This window comes from Mus musculus, chromosome 1 (genome assembly GCF_000001635.26).
Source record: "Mus musculus strain C57BL/6J chromosome 1, GRCm38.p6 C57BL/6J".
NCBI lineage: Eukaryota > Metazoa > Chordata > Mammalia > Rodentia > Muridae > Mus > Mus musculus.
This window is the reverse complement of record NC_000067.6, coordinates 69937280-69956491: the sequence shown is the minus strand read 5'-3', so window position 1 is coordinate 69956491 and position 19212 is coordinate 69937280. Positions and strand designations below refer to the sequence as shown.

Sequence of the window (19212 nt, the reverse complement as noted above, 5' to 3'; positions counted from 1 at the left end):
ATATAGAAAAGCATGTCTCTGGATAGTGACCAAAGTGTCTATTTCTGTCAGTGTTTGGTCCTGCTAGACAATATCTCATAAAATATCAAGTAAATAAAACTAATAATTCATAATTTTACTATTCAATTTATGACACATTCCTTAGTAAATGTCACATATTTTGTGATTTGTTTCTGGGTAGAAAGTATGGATAACTGGCTTGTCTCCACACATGTGTCATCTGCCTCCATCTTTTGTAAATAGTGCAAATAATTTACTATTAGAAGATAAACTTGCACTAGAGCCTAAGGGTGCACACCTAATACTCTCCTAAGCATCTGTTTGCTTTACTACCCATAGCTACGTGCCTATCTTTCCTGATAAAATCATAACCAACTCAGGTTCCCATTCTCTGAAGATATCCATGAGGAGCATATGCTTGTGGCTTGGTAACTTGGGTGGTTATAAAGTCCCACTGTAAAATCAATTACATCCACTCTTCTATAAGAGATACTTATTATTAATATAATCTGTAACCTTTACCTGATTTTTATTAGTGCAAGGTTCAAGGATCTTTCTGATCTTTGAATTTTAAAAAAGGTTGTGTTTGTAACTATTTAGAGGAGAAGTCTGGCATTCAAAAGGCAGACATCAGAAAGATAACTCAAATAAATCAATTAATAGTTCATATACATTTTATAAATGTAACATAAAAGATGAGTCATACAACATAAAAATGTTATCTGCCATTTTATTTTTTTACTAAACATGTCAATTCCCTGTCCTTTCTTCCTTGATCCTTGGGGTGGGAGGACTGGGGTCAAACTCACTGCTTGTACATGTTAGGCAATTGCTCTGTGAGTTACCTGCTTATCAGTAATCTAACTGCCTGTCATACACTAGCAGAAAAGAAATAAAAATAAATATCGCAGAGAACATATTGGGAAGAGAAAATACAAATATTGAACAAGTACAAGTAAAGTTCATGAAATATTAGGAGCCAGGATCTTCTATGGAAAGAAACAAAATGGAGGAATAAAGTAAAGGCAGTCAGCACTGAGTGGGCAAGGGTGAGGCGTGGGCAAGGGTGGGGCATGGGACAAGGCCTCACAGAGAAGGTGGATCTGACCTGTAGCAAAGGCTTGAATATGGGGATGGACACAGATGGCCTTAACTCTGAGAGCAGAGAATCCTAGATAGAATAAAAATCAACTTAAAGAAACGAAAGGAAGTGAGATGGTGACATGGTCTGGAAAAAGCAGAGGGCAGAACATCTAAGAACAGGGGAGGTATGCATGTTCTGATAGTTAGAATGAATTGTACATGTTGACACCAAAATTTTAATACAAGTACATCAAAGAATCATAGAGAATATGAACTTTAGTGTCGTGTGAAAGGAGAGAAGGTTAGCACTTCCCTTGACAAGGATGGAAGAGGCCCTTGGGCCTAACAACACACATACAGTTAAGGCATTGCTACCTACTTTGTGGCATCTAACCACTGTTTTTAAAAGAATGAATTTATGAAGTTCCTAGGCAAATGGATGGGCCTAGAGGGCATCATCCTGAGTGAGGTAACCCAATCACAAAAGAACTCACACAGTATGTACTCACTGATAAGTGGATATTAGCCCAGAAACTTAGAATACCCAAGATATAAGATACAATTTGCTAAACACATGAAACTCAAGAAGAACAAAGACCAAAGTGTGGACACTTTGCCCCTTCTTAGAATTGGGAACAAAACACCCATGGATGGAGTTACAGAGATAAAGCTTGGAGCTGAGACAAAAGGATGGACCATCTAGAGACTGCCATATCCGGGGATCCATCCCATAATCAGCTTCCAAACGCTGACACCATTGCATACACTAGCAAGATTTTGCTGAAAGGACCCAGATATAGTTGTCTCTTGTGAGACTATGCCGGGGCTTAGTAAACACAGAAGTGGATGCTCACAGTCAGCTATTGGATCATCACAGGGCCCCAATGGAGGAGCTAGATAAAGTACCCAAGTAGCTGAGGGGATCTGCAACCCTATAGGTGGAACAACAATATGAACTAACCAGTACCCCCCCCCCCCCCCGGAGCTCGTGTCTCTAGCTGCATATGTATCAGAAGATGGCCTAGTCGGCCATCAGTGGAAAGAGAGGCCCATTGGTCGTGCAAACTTTATATGCCACAGTACAGGGGAACATCAGGGCCAAGAAATGAGAGTGGGTGGGTAGGGGAGTGGGTTGGGGAGCATTTGGGGGACTTTTGGGATAGCATTGGAAATGTAAATGAAATAAATATCTAATTAAAAAAAAAGAGAGAGAGTCCCCCCAAAAAGAATATGAACTTTAGAAATCCAATCAAAATATATCTATAGACTGCCATTTTCTAACCCTATCTTTGATTCATTAAATTCATTAGAAATCATAGCAGGATTATGAAATGATTATTTGTTTTAAATCAGAAATTTTCTAAGGATATTTAGAAGATGAATGGATCATAAATTAATTTTTCTTGATCTTAACTCCCCCTGACTTCTACTCTCAAAGTGAAAATAGAAAGAAACTTCTAGAGCACCAAGAACATCCTATTAATAGCCTCAAAGGAAAAAAAATATTAATGTGGAAGGGGTGTCCTCGAATTTTAGGGATAGAAAAATGTTAGAGTACTCTCTGGTCTGAAAACATTTACAGCCACCTAAAGAGAAACATGCTAGCAAACTATCTTTAGAAATAATGATGGTAGATTGATTTTATAAATATAAAATACTACTAGCTTCATGTTCAAAGACACCAACAATAAGTCATATTGCTATAAACTCTATTAATGAGAGTAGTGCTTATGACATTATTGGCAAAACCTTCTCATATATTGATGCACTGACATAACTTTCCTCTAGTTTTGCCACATGATTAGATTTAAAGCATTAAAACATATTTAGTTATTACTGAAGAAGGAATGACTTAATACAAGCTAATTACAAAGTTGAAATACAGTAACTTATTCTTTGCTCTCTATATGGCTACAGAAACAAAACTAGCTAGTAGATTATGCCACCCCAAAACAACAGATACTTTTCTATTTTATTGGTTCAATATCACAGAAAGGCTTAGAATAGGATGCCATCCAGTTTCTAAGAGTCTTGTGGCAGTATGTTCAGCATGGTTGAAAGGATTAATTTAAAAAGAACTGAATAAGGACTAGAGAGTTAGCTCAGCAGTTAAAGGCACTAACTGCTCTTCCAGAGGTCCCGAGTTCAATTCCCAGAAACCACATGGTGGCTCACAGCCATCTGTAATGGGGTCTGATAACCACTTCAGCTGTGTCTGAAGATAGCTACAGTGTACTCATATAAATAAATAAATAGATTAAAAAAAAAAGAATTGAATACAATGTATCCACTGCTACAAACTCTATCTTATCTCCATAGATTTGCTGGCTATGGTTGATACAAACTATGGCTTTACCTGCAGAGTTTCTTGAATTCCCACCCTAAAAGCCTATCAATTCCTTAGAAGCAATGTGTGACATCACAGGTGAGCTCATAGGTTAGTCTTAAAATTGTACTACACTCTTATATCTTTGATTCATTTGTTATGAATTAATTACTGTCAGAACTTCAATTAATAATCAAAATCTAAGGACACATGTCCGCCATCTCTAATCCAGAATCAATCTCCAATAGATAACCATTGCCAATGAAACTTTAGTTTCCTCCAAGGGAGTCTTTCAGGGGAAACTTCCCTTAAGGTAGATTGCATACCAGCAGTAAATGGCCAACAGAACAGCATCTTTGGAATTACCTTATAATTATATTTATAATTATAATTATCTCATAATGTCATGTCAGGGATCTTCTTTTTATTAATTTTAATATTTTTACTTTTAATTTACTCTTTTTTCATTTCTCTGTTTACTATATAGAACCTTTGTGTATAATATGGCTGCCAGTTACATGTTTTATGGGATTCTCAAGTGGGTAAATGAGTGGGTCTCTGTTTCTTGGGCCTTCTCCTAGACTCTTTTCCTTCTGATCATGTGTTTTGTGCAATTCTAGTGCGTTAGTTTTTGTTTCATATATATAATATTTATATGCATATGAATTATATAGTAGTAACATTATCAATCATATATTGTTATATTTCATATATTAATTATAAATAGCATTAACATATAACATATTATATATTTATAATTATTACCCCTTTTTTTCTAATGAGAGACAAGAAGGAACTGGATCTAGATGGGAGGGAAGAACTCGGAAGGGGTAGATGGAGGAGAAACCATAATAAAAATATATTACGTGAGAAAAAACTCTTTTCATAAAAAATAATCAAACTCTGTTTTAAAATATTTCTTTCATTACACCAATTACAGAAGTTGATCTAAGAACAGCTGCCTGGCTACTGATGCATTGCCACTAAGTTTAGCGGCACAAAATAACATTGTTTACATATATGAACTGTAAACATGGTACTTTTTCAGAGTCCATAACTTCTCTATTCTTAGTCCACATCTATTCCTGCAGCTTTTTATCTGTGTGTCCTACTGGTACCCATTGACTGGCATTAAACACTTTACTCCCTGTGGTCCAAAACTTGGGAGAAGGGCTATGCCTATGCTGGGAGCTGGGCTTTGTTTGTATGGCACCTAGCAGCAGGACCGGCTGAGGCAAAAGCCCAATAAGCACTTGTTGGCTGGGATGTGAAGGCTAGTGACCTTTAACACTGGCCTGCTAAAATTTACCTCCTCAGGCAGAAAGTGAGTCTCTGGGAAAGCACAAAGTTGGAGTATACAGATAGATTCCGAAGAGCTGAGTTCAGTCCCTTCCACAACAGCTTTGGCGACATTCACAGGCTGACCATACTCATTGTGTCAGAGTTAACATCCGGGAGAAATAAAGGCGGTTGAGCTGATTTTAAATCTCAGCTCGAGACATTTTAAGTCTCAGCTCGAGCCTTCACGCTCCCCCTTGGCCAACTGACAAAAGAGGCCCATACAGTCAAGAACCAAAGCAATGGGTTTAAAAGAGATGCCCCAGGGAAGGAGAAGGGGAGGATAATTGAGGGTCATTGACCAGGAATGAACCGCTGCATCCCACACGGAATAAAGACTGATCTATGAGCTCAAGAGTAGAAGACAGAGAAATAACAGAAAAGGAAGAGAGAGAGAGAGAGAGAGAGAGAGAGAGAGAGAGAGAGAGAGAGAGAGAGAGAGAAGAAAGATGGATGAGAGAGGAAGGAACGAGGGGCGGGGAGGGAAGAGGGAAGAAAAGAGGGGAGGGAGGAAGGGCAAAGGGAGGGTAGGAGGGAATATGGGAGGGGAGGGGAAAGGCTGGAGGGGAGGGAAGAGGGGGGAGAGGAAAGGAAAAAGGAAAAGAAAGGAAAAACAGTAAGTGAGGGGAGGAAGGAAGGAAAGAAAGAAGGAAGGAAGGAAGGAAGGAAGGAAGGAAGGAAGGAAGGAAGGAAGGAAGGAAGGAAGGAAGGAAAGAAGGAAGGAAAGAAGGAAGGAAAGAAGGAAGGAAAGAAGTTAAGTGGTTCTCAAAGCTGGAAATAGCCTCAAAGATAACCCCCAAATAGCAGATCAGTTTGATCCAGATTGGAATTCAAGTTTGGTTTCTCAGTTCCAAACACTACTGAAGCAAAGCAAATGAACAACAACAAAATCCATGAAGACCCTATCACACTGTGCCTACACTTTTCGCATCCCGGTTGCGATGAGGTGCTTGTCAGCCCTCTTCTAGTGACTCACTCTAAGCTAGGCCTGAGATCCACTTCCTCCTTCACATGGGCTCCCTTCTCATCACTTTGTCACTGTTCCCCACAGGACACTGCTGCAGCCTCTCATGTGTCTCCCTGCTTAATGACCACCCCCTCTCAAAAATTACATAGCAGGTTACCAGAATCACTTATCTTGTTTTCTATGCGCACTGTCAGAGGATGCTACAGTGCAGAGTAAGGTTTACACTTCTAAGACTTATCTATGATTTCTTCTTGGGGAATGAACCACTTCATCCTTAAACATACACCGATCCTAAGCCACGCTGTCTTGGTTTACATCAACCCTGCTATTAATGTAGAACTGCGTGTTATAGAGGACAGTACAATTGGGTCACTGTCTACTCCAGTTCAAGTCAGAGCTACCAGCATGCAACAGCGTGTGATTCATTTCTGTCTCTTCAGCACAGAGTATTATATATAATAGGCACTCCGTAAACGACTACTTGGTGAAACCACAGTCATCCCACAAGTCAATGTGTTGTACATATTTCATTCCTGAAATATAGTCAACACTTTCCTCCGAGATAAAGTGGCAAAAAATAACACTATGATTTATATATTTAGGTACAGAACTCCATAAGAATTTTATTTTTCTAATTCAACCACTATGTGGTAAATTCTAAAAAGAATGGCTGAAGACATTATTCATTTTTGCATTACAAAATGAAAATACCTGTTAAAGATTTTAGTAGCTTTAAAAATACATTTACTGATTTATTGTGACAACCATATGTAATACTATGTACATGCAAGTTTTATGCCTTTAAAAGTTTATATTAGCAATACTTTTCAGGGTTTCTGACTGGAACTCTTTTCCTTTTTTTTTCCTAACCAAGAATTTGCAGACTTACTATGAATTCATAACAATGTCAAAGGTTAGGCAATGAATACCTGCATTTAAATTAATGCAAACGTTTATCAAATGGTCAGAATCAGCCAATCACCATGACAAAACATTGCCTCTCTCTACTTCGATGTGCTCTGTGATATCTGTATGCATGCAGGTAGAGGGGGCTACTTTATCTCTAGCCAGAGTTTTGCTGCACAGTGAGATGACTGGAAAGCGGGCCATGAGGAGGATCTGTCCTGACATAATCGCATGTGAAGCCACAACACTCTAGCGCTAGGCTTGGCTGTGTATTACACAGTGACTGCAAGGCAAGTGCTCACCCCATAGTTAAATTTATGAAAAGATACAGCCTTACATATTGAATACAATAAGTCTTGAAGTCCAGGTGGAATTTATGGCAGCCTCAAGCTACACAGCGAATGGCTTCAAAGCATCATAATTTCTCTCTGATAGGTACGTGCATTTAGTCCTCAGAAATTTGAATTTAGTATAGAGATATAAAAGTCAATTTAGCCCATGATTAATTTGTGTGTCATTTTCCAAGGTGACTCCAAAGAGAGTGCCAACTTAAGTTTTATTGTCTTATAAATGTATAAAAAATTGACACTTATAAACAGAAAGCACAATACAAGAAGAATATAGTCATGCTACTTCCTACAGACTATAGACACTAAATGCCAGGCAACATAGTAAGACTTCAGAGCTCTCAGGATTTTATAGTGAAATTTATACTAATTTCATAAAATAACATGATCAATGTTTGACATAAATTAAGTTCTGCATTTTTTAATGGAAACTAGTATAGTCTTTATAAAAGATAGTCAAAAAACCTGGAGATGATATGGTCCTGACTTCTGTCTCCCTAAGACGGGGAGTGGCTACCCATTCGACACACAGAACTACTATCATAGTAAGAATTCTATGGCACATCCCAGTCAGAGAAACAGAAGTTAAATGAACCGGGATAGAGAAATAAAAGCAAAAGACTGAAACAAAGAACGAGGGTGTGTTCTGCATTTTGTCAGCAGTCAACTATCTTATTTTTAACACCAAATGTCTTCTGTTTCCTTCTAAGATGATATGGATCCCCCTGCAAACAGAAAATCACCTCTATAACTGTAGATTCATCTTCCTTCTCTGCTTAAACTCTGCCCATAGAACCAGTTCTATGTCTCTGACCACCATTTTGATGATTCCATCTTGCTGCCACATAAGAGAAGAGACAGGGGCTGGAAAGATGGCTCAGCCATTAAAGGTTAGGGTCACAACCAAAAATGTAAGAGAGGAAAGAGATGAGGCTTTAGTGCCACACTGCCTACCTGGACACAGAGGCTACCTTGGCACAGAGGCACTTATGCATGGCACACAGGGGCCTTTTCTGCCCTCTGAACCCTCAAGGTCAGATCATAAAGGCAGACGGCCACTAGCCAGCTACAAGGATCTCCTCCTCCAAAAGTTTTCATGGTACTCAGTAATGTTTCTCTCACCATAATACACTATTTCATTAATGTTCAGAATCATGAAAGCAGAATTAACTGATTACCCTAGAAAAGCTAAAGATTCATGTTTTGCACGTGAATATACCCAAGACAAGTGCTGAACACTCAGCATGGTAATTTCACATTACAGCATACTAAAATACTGTCTCTCCTGATGAGTAGTTTCAGAGTCAACTATGATTTCAAATCCCAGTTCTCTCTCTTGGTAGATCATCCACTTAAAAATCACTTATCATTAGGAGGCAGACAACGTGAGAGGCAGGAGATAGAGCTTTGAGTCAGAAGTGACAGTGGTTCTACTCTCACAGAAACTGCAGGGGGAAAAGAGACTTTCATTGAAAAAAAAAAGATGAAAGCAATGAGAAGTCAAGAAACAAGGGTCTAGGTTTTGAGATATAGAGAGGAACAAAAGAGCCTCCTGAGATATTGTCAACAGCGAAGGGAAGAGTTCCTGAAGAAATGAGGCTTGTGCTGGCATCTGAAGGACACACAGGAAGGAGCGATTCTTAAAAATCATCAATTCCATAATTGCTGCACAAGAAAACTCAAATTCTGACATTTTGTAATGGCATGTTTCTTCATGTTTTGTTAACAGACATGTGATTATACAGAGAACAAATCCCATTATTCCTGTTTATAAACAACGCATCATTAAAAAGCAGGTTGTTTTAAGCTGTGATAGGGGTTATGCAAAACCCACTAAGGGTAAGGTCAAGATGTAGCAGAAACCTCTGATTCCGAATGGGAAAACAGAAGTAAGACTCAGTCAATAATGGCAGAGGCCAGGGTTCCAGCTTATCAGGTTAACAGTTTTGTGCTTATCATTACTGTGACTCGAAACTACTAGGGATGAGATTTTCTCTGAAGATCATTCTGCTAACGTGAGTAAGGTTGTGTCCAAGTGACAAAGTTCCATGTGTCCAGGAAAAGACAGTGATTCACTGCAGTTAAAACAGACAGATGGAGATTTGTGGGAACACTAGCAAGAAGAAAAGGAAAGAACTAAAATTGACTAATTTATAAGTGATAAGCTGGAGGCAAGAGGAAAGGCCCACAAAGACATCTAAAGAGCCATGAGTTCTCTGGCTTTCCCATCAAGTGTATGACTGGGAGAGACACTGGCATGGTTATCAAGCCAGGGATAAGTGACAGCTTAAGGTCACCTCAGATGTCCTCAGTTATAGACACTTTTGAGACACCTAACAAAAGAGGTAGGACATCATATATGAAGGAAAATTAAGGATTGGCTTAACATACCCAGATTTAAAGAAAATGTGTGAACCGAAATATAGTATTAAGAATTAATTACATAGATTCAGGAGACCTTGATCCTGAAGAAATTATCCAAGACTATACGATAAAGTGCAGGTGTTTAAATCTGCAAAAGTAAATGTATGACTCATATTAAAATTCTTTTCATCCCCATTTCTATCCAGAAATGAAATTATTTAGGTGCATAATGAGATAATATTCACATTATTTCATTATGCTTCACAATGTGGGAAATTATTCACCTAGAGTCTTCTCCCAACTGACCAAACAAATAATTAGATGTTGCATAAACTCAATAAAGGATAACTCAGTAAAATGTATACTGCCTATGCCCAATTTAAACATAATTCAATAATAGCTGTACACATAATTGTAGATCATATCAATTTTGCTTCAAGTTTTTAATGTTGGGAATTTCTTTTTTTTTTTTTCCATTTTTTATTAGGTATTTAACTCATTTACATTTCCAATGCTATACCAAAAGTCCCCCATATCCACCCACCTCCACTCCCCTGCCCACCCACTCCCCCTTTTTGGCCCTGGTATTCCCCTGTACTGGGGCATATAAAGTTTGCAAGTCCAATGGGCCTCTCTTTCCAGTGATGGCCGACTAGGCCATCTTTTGATATATATGCAGCTAGAGTCAAGAGCTCCGGGGTACTGGTTAGCTCATAATGTTGTTCCACCTATAGGGTTGCAGATCCCTTTAGCTCCTTGGCTATTTTCTCTAGCTCCTCCATTGGGAGCCCTATGATCCATCCATTAGCTGACTGTGAGCATCCACTTCTGTGTTTGCTGGGCCCCGGCATAGTCTCACAAGAGACAGCTACATCTGCGTCCTTTCAATAAAATCTTGCTAGTGTATGCAATGGTGTCAGCGTTTGGATGCTGATTATGGGGTGGATCCCTGGCTATGGCAGTCTCTACATGGTCCATCCTTTCATCTCAGCTCCAAACTCCGTCTCTGTAACTCCTTCCATGGGTGTTTTGTTCCCAAATCTAAGGAGGGGCATAGTGTCCACACTTCAGTCTTCATTCTCCTTGAGTTTCATGTGTTTAGCAAATTATATCTTATATCTTGGGTATCCTAGGTTTGGGGCTAATATCCACTTATCAGTGAATACATATTGTGTGAGTTTCTTTGTGAATGTGTTACCTCACTCAGGATGATGCCCTCCAGGTCCATCCATTTGGCTAGGAATTTCATAAATTCATTCTTTTTAATAGCTGAGTAGTACTCCATTGTGTAGATGTACCACATTTTCTGTATCCATTCCTCTGTTGAGGGGCATCTAGGTTCTTTCCAGCTTCTGGCTATTATAAATAAGGCTGCTATGAACATAGTGGAGCATGTGTCCTTCTTACCAGTTGGGGCATCTTCTGGATATATGCCCAGGAGAGGTACTGCTGGATCCTCCGGTAGTACTATATCCAGTTTTCTGAGGAACCGCCAGACTGATTTCCAGAGTGGTTGTACAAGCCTGCACTCCCACCAACAATGGAGGAGTGTTCCTCTTTCTCCACATCCTCGCCAGCATCTGCTGTCACCTGAATTTTTGATCTTAGCCATTCTGACTGGTGTGAGGTGGAATCTCAGGGTTGTTTTGATTTGCATTTCCCTGATGATTAAGGATGTTGAACATTTTTTCAAGTGCTTCTCTGCCATTCGGTATTCCTCAGGTGAGAATTCTTTGTTCAGTTCTGAGCCCCATTTTTTAATGGGGTTATTTGATTTTCTGAAGTCCACCTTCTTGAGTTCTTTATATACGTTGGATATTAGTCCCCTATCTGATTTAGGATAGGTAAAGATCCTTTCCCAATCTGTTGGTGGTCTTTTTGTCTTATTGACGGTGTCTTTTGCCTTGCAGAAACTTTGGAGTTTCATTAGGTCCCATTTGTCGATTCTCGATCTTACAGCACAAGCCATTGCTGTTCTGTTCAGGAATTTTTCCCCTGTGCCCATATCTTCAAGGCTTTTCCCCACTTTCTCCTCTATAAGTTTCAGTGTCTCTGGTTTTATGTGAAGTTCCTTGATCCACTTAGATTTGACCTTAGTACAAGGAGATAAGTATGGATCGATTCGCATTCTTCTACACGATAACAACCAGTTGTGCCAGCACCAATTGTTGAAAATGCTGTCTTTCTTCCACTGGATGGTTTTAGCTCCCTTGTCGAAGATCAAGTGACCATAGGTGTGTGGGTTCATTTCTGGATCTTCAATTCTATTCCATTGGTCTACTTGTCTGTCTCTATACCAGTACCATGCAGTTTTTATCACAATTGCTCTGTAGTAAAGCTTTAGGTCTGGCATGGTGATTCCGCCAGAAGTTCTTTTATCCTTGAGAAGACTTTTTGCTATCCTAGGTTTTTTGTTATTCCAGACAAATTTGCAAATTGCTCCTTCCAATTCGTTGAAGAATTGAGTTGGAATTTTGATGGGGATTGCATTGAATCTGTAGATTGCTTTTGGCAAGATAGCCATTTTTACAATGTTGATCCTGCCAATCCATGAGCATGGGAGATCTTTCCATCTTCTGAGATCTTCTTTAATTTCTTTCTTCAGAGATTTGAAGTTTTTATCATACAGATCTTTCACCTCCTTAGTTAGAGTCACGCCAAGATATTTTATATTATTTGTGACTATTGAGAAGGGTGTTGTTTCCCTAATTTCTTTCTCAGCCTGTTTATTCTTTGTATAGAGAAAGGCCATTGACTTGTTTGAGTTTATTTTATATCCAGCTACTTCACCGAAGCTGTTTATCAGGTTTAGGAGTTCTCTGGTAGAATTTTTAGGGTCACTTATATATACTATCATATCATCTGCAAAAAGTGATATTTTGACTTCCTCTTTTCCAATTTGTATCCCCTTGATCTCCTTTTGTTGTCGAATTGCTCTGGCTAATACTTCAAGTACTATGTTGAAAAGGTAGGGAGAAAGTGGGCAGCCTTGTCTAGTCCCTGATTTTAGTGGGATTGCTTCCAGCTTCTCTCCATTTACTTTGATGTTGGCTACTGGTTTGCTGTAGATTGCTTTTATCATGTTTAGGTATGGGCCTTGAATTCCTGATCTTTCCAAAACTTTTATCATGAATGGGTGTTGGATCTTGTCAAATGCTTTTTCTGCATCTAACGAGATGATCATGTGGTTTTTGTCTTTGAGTTTGTTTATATAATGGATTACATTGATGGATTTTCGTATATTAAACCATCCCTGCATCCCTGGAATAAAACCTACTTGGTCAGGATGGATGATTGCTTTAATGTGTTCTTGGATTCGGTTAGCGAGAATTTTATTGAGGATTTTTGCATCGATATTCATAAGAGAAATTGGTCTGAAGTTCTCTATCTTTGTTGGATCTTTCTGTGGTTTAGGTATCAGAGTAATAGTGGCTTCATAAAATGAGTTGGGTAGAGTACCTTCTACTTCTATTTTGTGAAATAGTTTGTGCAGAATTGGAATTAGATCTTCTTTGAAGGTCTGATAGAACTCTGCACTAAACCCATCTGGTCCTGGGCTTTTTTTGGTTGGGAGACTATTAATAACTGCTTCTATTTCTTTAGGTGATATGGGATTGTTTAGATGGTCAACTTGATCCTGATTCAACTTTGGTACCTGGTATCTGTCCAGAAATTTGTCCATTTCGTCCAGGTTTTCCAGTTTTGTTGAGTATAGCCTTTTGTAGAAGGATCTGATGGTGTTTTGGATTTCTTCAGGATCTGTTGTTATGTCTCCCTTTTCATTTCTGATTTTGTTAATTAGGATTTTGTCCCTGTGCCCTTTAGTGAGTCTAGCTAAGGGTTTATCTATCTTGTTGATTTTCTCAAAGAACCAACTCCTCGTTTGGTTAATTCTTTGAATAGTTCTTCTTGTTTCCACTTGGTTGATTTCACCCCTGAGTTTGATTATTTCCTGCCGTCTACTCCTCTTGGGTGAATTTGCTTCCTTTTTTTCTAGGGCTTTTAGATGTGTTGTCAAGCTGCTAGTATGTGCTGTCTCCCGTTTCTTCTTGGAGGCACTCAGCGCTATGAGTTTCCCTCTTAGAAATGCTTTCATTGTGTCCCATAGGTTTGGGTACGTTGTGGCTTCATTTTCATTAAACTCTAAAAAGTCTTTAATTTCTTTCTTTATTCCTTCCTTGACCAAGGTATCATTGAGAAGAGTGTTATTCAGTTTCCACGTGAATGTTGGCTTTCCATTATTTATGTTGTTATTGAAGATCAGTCTTAGGCCATGGTGGTCTGATAGGATACATGGGACAATTTCAATATTTTTGTATCTATTGAGGCCTGTTTTGTGACCAATTATATGGTCAATTTTGGAGAAGGTCCCGTGAGGTGCTGAGAAGAAGGTATATCCTTTTGTTTTAGGATAAAATGTTCTGTAGATATCTGTCAGGTCCATTTGTTTCATAACTTCTGTTAGTTTCACTGTGTCCCTGTTTAGTTTCTGTTTCCACGATCTGTCCTTTGAAGAAAGTGGTGTGTTGAAGTCTCCCACTATTATTGTGTGAGGTGCAATGTATGCTTTGAGCTTTACTAAAGTGTCTCTAACGAATGTGGCTGCCCTTGCATTTGGTGCGTAGATATTCAGAATTGAGAGTTCCTCTTGGAGGATTTTACCTTTGATGAGTATGAAGTGTCCCTCCTTGTCTTTTTTGATAACTTTGGGTTGGAAGTCGATTTTATCCGATATTAAAATGGCTACTCCAGCTTGTTTCTTCAGTCCATTTGCTTGGAAAATTGTTTTCCAGCCTTTCACTCTGAGGTAGTGTCTGTCTTTTTCCCTGAGATGGGTTTCCTGTAAGCAGCAGAATGTTGGGTCCTGTTTGTGTAGCCAGTCTGTTAGTCTATGTCTTTTTATTGGGGAATTGAGTCCATTGATATTAAGAGATATTAAGGAAAAGTAATTGTTGCTCCCTTTTATTTTTGTTGTTAGAGTTGGCATTCTGTTCTTGTGGCTGTCTTCTTTTTGGTTTGTTGAATGATTACTTTCTTGGTTGTTCTAGGGCGTGATTTCCGTCCTTGTATTGCTTCTTTTCTGTTATTATCCTTTGAAGGGCTGGATTCGTGGAAAGATATTGTGTGAACTTGGTTTTGTCGTGGAATACTTTGGTTTCTCCATCTATGGTAATTGAGAGTTTGGCCGGGTATAGAGTAGCCTGGGCTGGCATTTGTGTTCTCTTAGTGTCTGTATAACATCTGTCCAGGCTCTTCTGGCTTTCATAGTCTCTGGTGAAAAGTCTGGTGTAATTCTGATAGGCCTTCCTTTATATGTTACTTGACCTTTCTCCCTTACTGCTTTTAATATTCTATCTTTATTTAGTGCATTTGTTGTTCTGATTATTATGTGTCGGGAGGAATTTCTTTTCTGGTCCAGTCTATTTGGAGTTCTGTATGCTTCTTGTATGATCATGGGCATCTCTTTTTTTATGTTTGGGAAGTTTTCTTCTATTATTTTGTTGAAGATATTAGCTGGCCCTTTAAGTTGAAAATCTTCATTCTCATCAATTCCTATTATCCGTAGGTTTGGTCTTCTCATTGTGTCCTGGATTACCTGGATGTTTTGAGTTAGGATCCTTTTGCATTTTGTATTTTCTTTGACTGTTGTGTCGATGTTCTCTATGGAATCTTCTGCACCTGAGATTCTCTCTTCCATTTCTTGTATTCTGTTGCTGATGCTCGCATCTATGGTTCCAGATCTCTTTCCTAGGGTTTCTATCTCCAGCGTTGCCTCGCTTTGGGTTTTCTTTATTGTGTCTACTTCCCCTTTTAGTTCTAGTATGGTTTTGTTCATTTCCATCACCTGTTTGGCTGTGTTTTCCTGCTTTTCTTTAAGAGCCTGTAACTCTTTAGCAGTGCTCTCCTGTAAATCTTTAAGTGACTTATGAAAGTCCTTCTTGATGTCCTCTATCATCATCATGAGAAATGTTTTTAAATCTGGGTCTAGATTTTCGGTTGTGTTGGGGTGCCCAGGACTAGGTGGGGTGGGAGTGCTGCGTTCTGATGATGGTGAGTGGTCTTGATTTCTGTTAGTAGGATTCTTACGTTTGCCTTTCGCCATCTGGTAATCTCTGAAGCTAGCTGTTTTAGTTGTCACTGTTAAGAGCTTGTTCTTCAGGTGACTCTGTTAGCCTCTATGAGCAGACCTGGAGGGTAGCACTCTCCTTAGTTTCAGTGGGCAGAGTATTCTCTGCAGGCAAGCTCTCTTCTTGCAAGGCAGGTACCCAGATATCTGGTGTTCGAACCAGACTCCTGGCAGAAGTTGTGTTCCACTCACTAGAGGTCTTAGGATCACGTGTGGAATCCTGTGTGGGCCCTTGCGGGTGTCAGGCGACTCAGCTGGCAAGGTAGCCGGGGCTCGAGTGGAGTGGAAGGGGTTTGTGCCCCAGATCAAGCCTGGGTAGCCTGCTTCCCTATGTACCGCAGTCTCAAGTTCCACGCGATTGGATTGGGGCAGGCACTGTGATCCACTCACCAGAGGTCTTAGGGTCCCGTGGGGAGTCCCGTGTGGACCCTTGCGGGTGTTGGGCAAGACTCTGCTGGCAAGGTAGCCCGGGGCTCGAGTCACGAGTCGAGCGGAAGGGACTTGTGCCCCAGATCAGGCCCGGGTAGCCTGCTTCCCTATGTACCGCAGTCTCAAGTTCCGCGCGATTGGATTGGGGCAGGCACTGTGATCCACTCACCAGAGGTCTTAGGGTCCCGTGGGGAGTCCCGTGTGGACCCTTGCGGGTGTTGGGCAAGACTCTGCTGGCAAGGTAGCCCGGGGCTCGAGTCTCGAGTCCTAATGTTGGGAATTTCAATCAATTCCTTTTCACAATGCTCAGTTCCACCCACATATCCCACAGAAGAAGGAAGAATATACTTCATATTTATCAAACAAATTCCTAAGTATGAAGAATCAAAGCACTTTCACTTTTAAGAGCATGCTACTATAAAGCTGACTAAAATAACCTCAAATTATACTTAATATAAATTAATGTTTAAGGCATAAATGAATATAAATATATCTACATACTTCAATAAATATTTCTAATTAATTTTATTAGTTAAGAGTTTTTACAGTTTGTCTTGTTCATATCTGCCACCTTCTCCAACTCTCCACAGATTTATCCAAGCTACCCTATCTACCCAACTTTGTGTTTTCTTTTGGTTTTTAAACCCATTAAGTCCATTATGTGTTGCCCACATGTCTTCAATGTGTGGCCTTCCACTGGAGGGAATTCACCAAAGACTAAGCCTGTAAAGAAAATTGATTCCTCTCTCAATAGCTGTCAGTTACCCATTCCTCCTCAGCTAAGGGTAGGACTTTGAGCCCAGCTTTCAGCTCTATGCTGGGATTTTGTGAGGCTTAAATCTGCACAGGTTTTGTCACATCTGATGTGACTTCATTTGTGTAACTTCTGTACCAGAAAACACTGTTTCTTTAGTAGCCCTACATACTGTCTGTCTCTTGAAATCTTTCTGTCCCCTCTTTTGCAATGATCCTTGAGTTGAAGAAGAGGGATGACAAATGGATGTCCCTTTAATGGGCTGAGGATGCCTCAGTCTCTTATTCTCTTATCCCTTGATAAGCTGTGGCTCTCCATGTTAATAGCCATCTACTGTATATAGAAACATAGGCAGGGTTCTGATGAGGGTTGAGAAATGTATTAATCTATGGGAAGAAGAAGTCACCTAGGTAGAAATCTAAATTAGGTGAAATATTATACAAAACTATTATACTTCTAAGTATTAGAAGGAGAAAATACTGTACATCCAACTAGTTTAAATGAATTAAAAATTAATTAAATTGAGGCCTTTTCAAACGACCTTGTTCCTTGTCTCTCTTCCTTCTGCACTGACTTTGCCCCTCCTGTTTCTCCATTTCTCACTTTACATCCCCTGTATCCCGCTGTTCCCCTCTCCAGACTTCCACCTAGGGTTCCTCCATGTGGTGTAATCACATCTGAAGATTTTGAGCTAGAAGCTCCAGATGAGAAATATTAGAGGCATGGCATTGTTATTTTTTATTTACCTAAAATCATACACAATAAAAATATATGCAACTAAAGGAGTTGGAGATAAAAGAGAGGCACCCAAACCGTGGGCTGTGTTCACTCACGAAAGAGCCATGCACAGGCTGCCTATCCAAAAGGAAGACAGTGATGCAAACTGCTGGGGAAAGCATTGCTATCAAGACAAATTGAATTGAGATTTGCCTAACTCAAGTCTTCAAGATTCTATGAGCATGTAAATTAAAATCTTGGCTACTTCATTCTCTATATGACCCACTAATAGGAATCTCAGCTAAGGTCATCCCCATAGACTCCCTGTAGCCTTTCCCATTACAGCTAGACCCAGAGATGACCCCCACCCCCCACCCCACTGACTTCCATTCTCACTCTCAGCCATCTCCAGCCCCCACCCCACCCCAACAACTGATCACCAACACATACTGCACCTCACCTCCTCTCCCACCCACTGCCCTCCCTCCATCTACCTCTGACTATTTAGTTTCCCCTTCGGAGTGAGATTCACATATCCTCCCTTGGGCAATCATTATTAACCAGATTCTCTGGGTCTCTGGATTGTAGCATGGTTATCCTGCACTTTATAGCTAGTTCCCAATTCTAAGTGTGTACATACCATACATGTCTTTCTGGGTCTGAGTTACCTCACTCAGACCCAGAAATGGTTCCATCCATTTGCCTGAAAATTTCATGATGTCTTTCTTTTCAATAGCTGAAGAGTACCCCATTATGTAGATGTACCACATTTTCTCTCTATCCATTCTTATGTTGAGGGACACTAGGTTGTTTCTAGCTTCTGGCTATTAAGAATAGAGCTGCTATGAAGATAGTTGAGCAAGTGTCCCAGTAGCATAATGGGACATCTTTTGGATATATGCCCAGGAGTGGTGTAGCTGGGTCTTGAGCTAGAACTATTCTGAATTTTCTGAGAAGCCAGCAAATTGATTTCCGAAGTGGTTGTAAAAGTTTGCATTCCACCAGCAAGGGAGGAGTGTTCCCCTTGTTCCATAGCCTCACCAGTATGTACTATTACTTAAACGTTTTATCTTAGCCATTCTGATGCATGTTAGATGGAATCTTAGAGTTGTTTTAATTTACATTTCCCTGGTGGCTAAGGACATTGAACATATCTTTAGTTCCCAGTCATCAGAAATTCCTCTGCTGAGAATTCTCTGTTTAGCTCTGTACCACATTTTTGTTTTTAGAGAAAAAAATGCATTTATTGATTTGTGCTTATTCCAAAGGACAATAATCCATGAGTGGAGTGGAGGAATGGCAATGAGAAGTAGAAATTTCAACAGGAGCAGGAAGCTGAAGGCAACAGAAAACACAAAGTAGACATTGTAAACTAGCAGTAGGGTGAGATTTCAGTCCTCAGAGTCTGCTCACAGTGATTACACCCTTTAGCATGGCAACACCTCATGAGCCACCCTAATAGACAACCATTTGGGGACCAAGTAACAATCATAACAGGAGACTATGGGAGCATTTATCATTCAAACCACAACAGTGCCTTTCTCCATCCTTTCTGTGTTTAGATAAGTCTTAGGCGTAGTGATCCCTTGATCATTTAAGATGAAAAAAATGTTGAAAGTATTTTGGAATAGTGAATAATACTGAAGATACTTCTTAAGGTGGACAATGAATTGCCCTGAAACAGAGAAGAAAACAGATTCCATCAAGATTATTGTTCAACACAGTTGGAGTCACAGAATTTCTGTTGAGTTTTCCCTTTCATCTTGACTTCTGCCCTTCTTGCAACTGCTTCACATTTCCTCTGACAATCAGGTTGTTTCCATACACAATGGCACAGGAGACTGGTACTGCAGC

At 39.8% G+C, this 19212-nt stretch overlaps 1 protein-coding gene and 1 non-coding gene across 4 annotated transcripts in view; one reads left to right on the top strand and one right to left on the bottom strand.

Moving 5' to 3' along the window:
- Spag16 (sperm associated antigen 16) overlaps positions 1–19212 on the bottom strand; it is an 898261-nt gene that overhangs the window by 768641 nt on the left and 110408 nt on the right. The window contains exon 1 of one of the 3 annotated variants that reach the window (NM_025728.4): positions 4719–4877. The exons of 1 other annotated variant lie outside the window; for it this stretch is intronic. Coding sequence is in view for 1 of the 2 variants with exons in the window: in XM_006496194.3 (XP_006496257.1) it covers positions 18953–19033 (81 nt within the window). In the remaining variant the exon portion in view is untranslated. Of the gene's footprint in view, positions 1–4718; positions 4878–18574; positions 19034–19212 lie in introns of those variants that run through there. One more of the 3 variants, XM_006496194.3, reaches the window with a different exon arrangement.
- On the top strand, positions 1363–1488 carry Gm23879. Its single transcript, XR_003949313.1, has one exon. It is a non-coding gene; the product is annotated as a U6atac minor spliceosomal RNA (small nuclear RNA).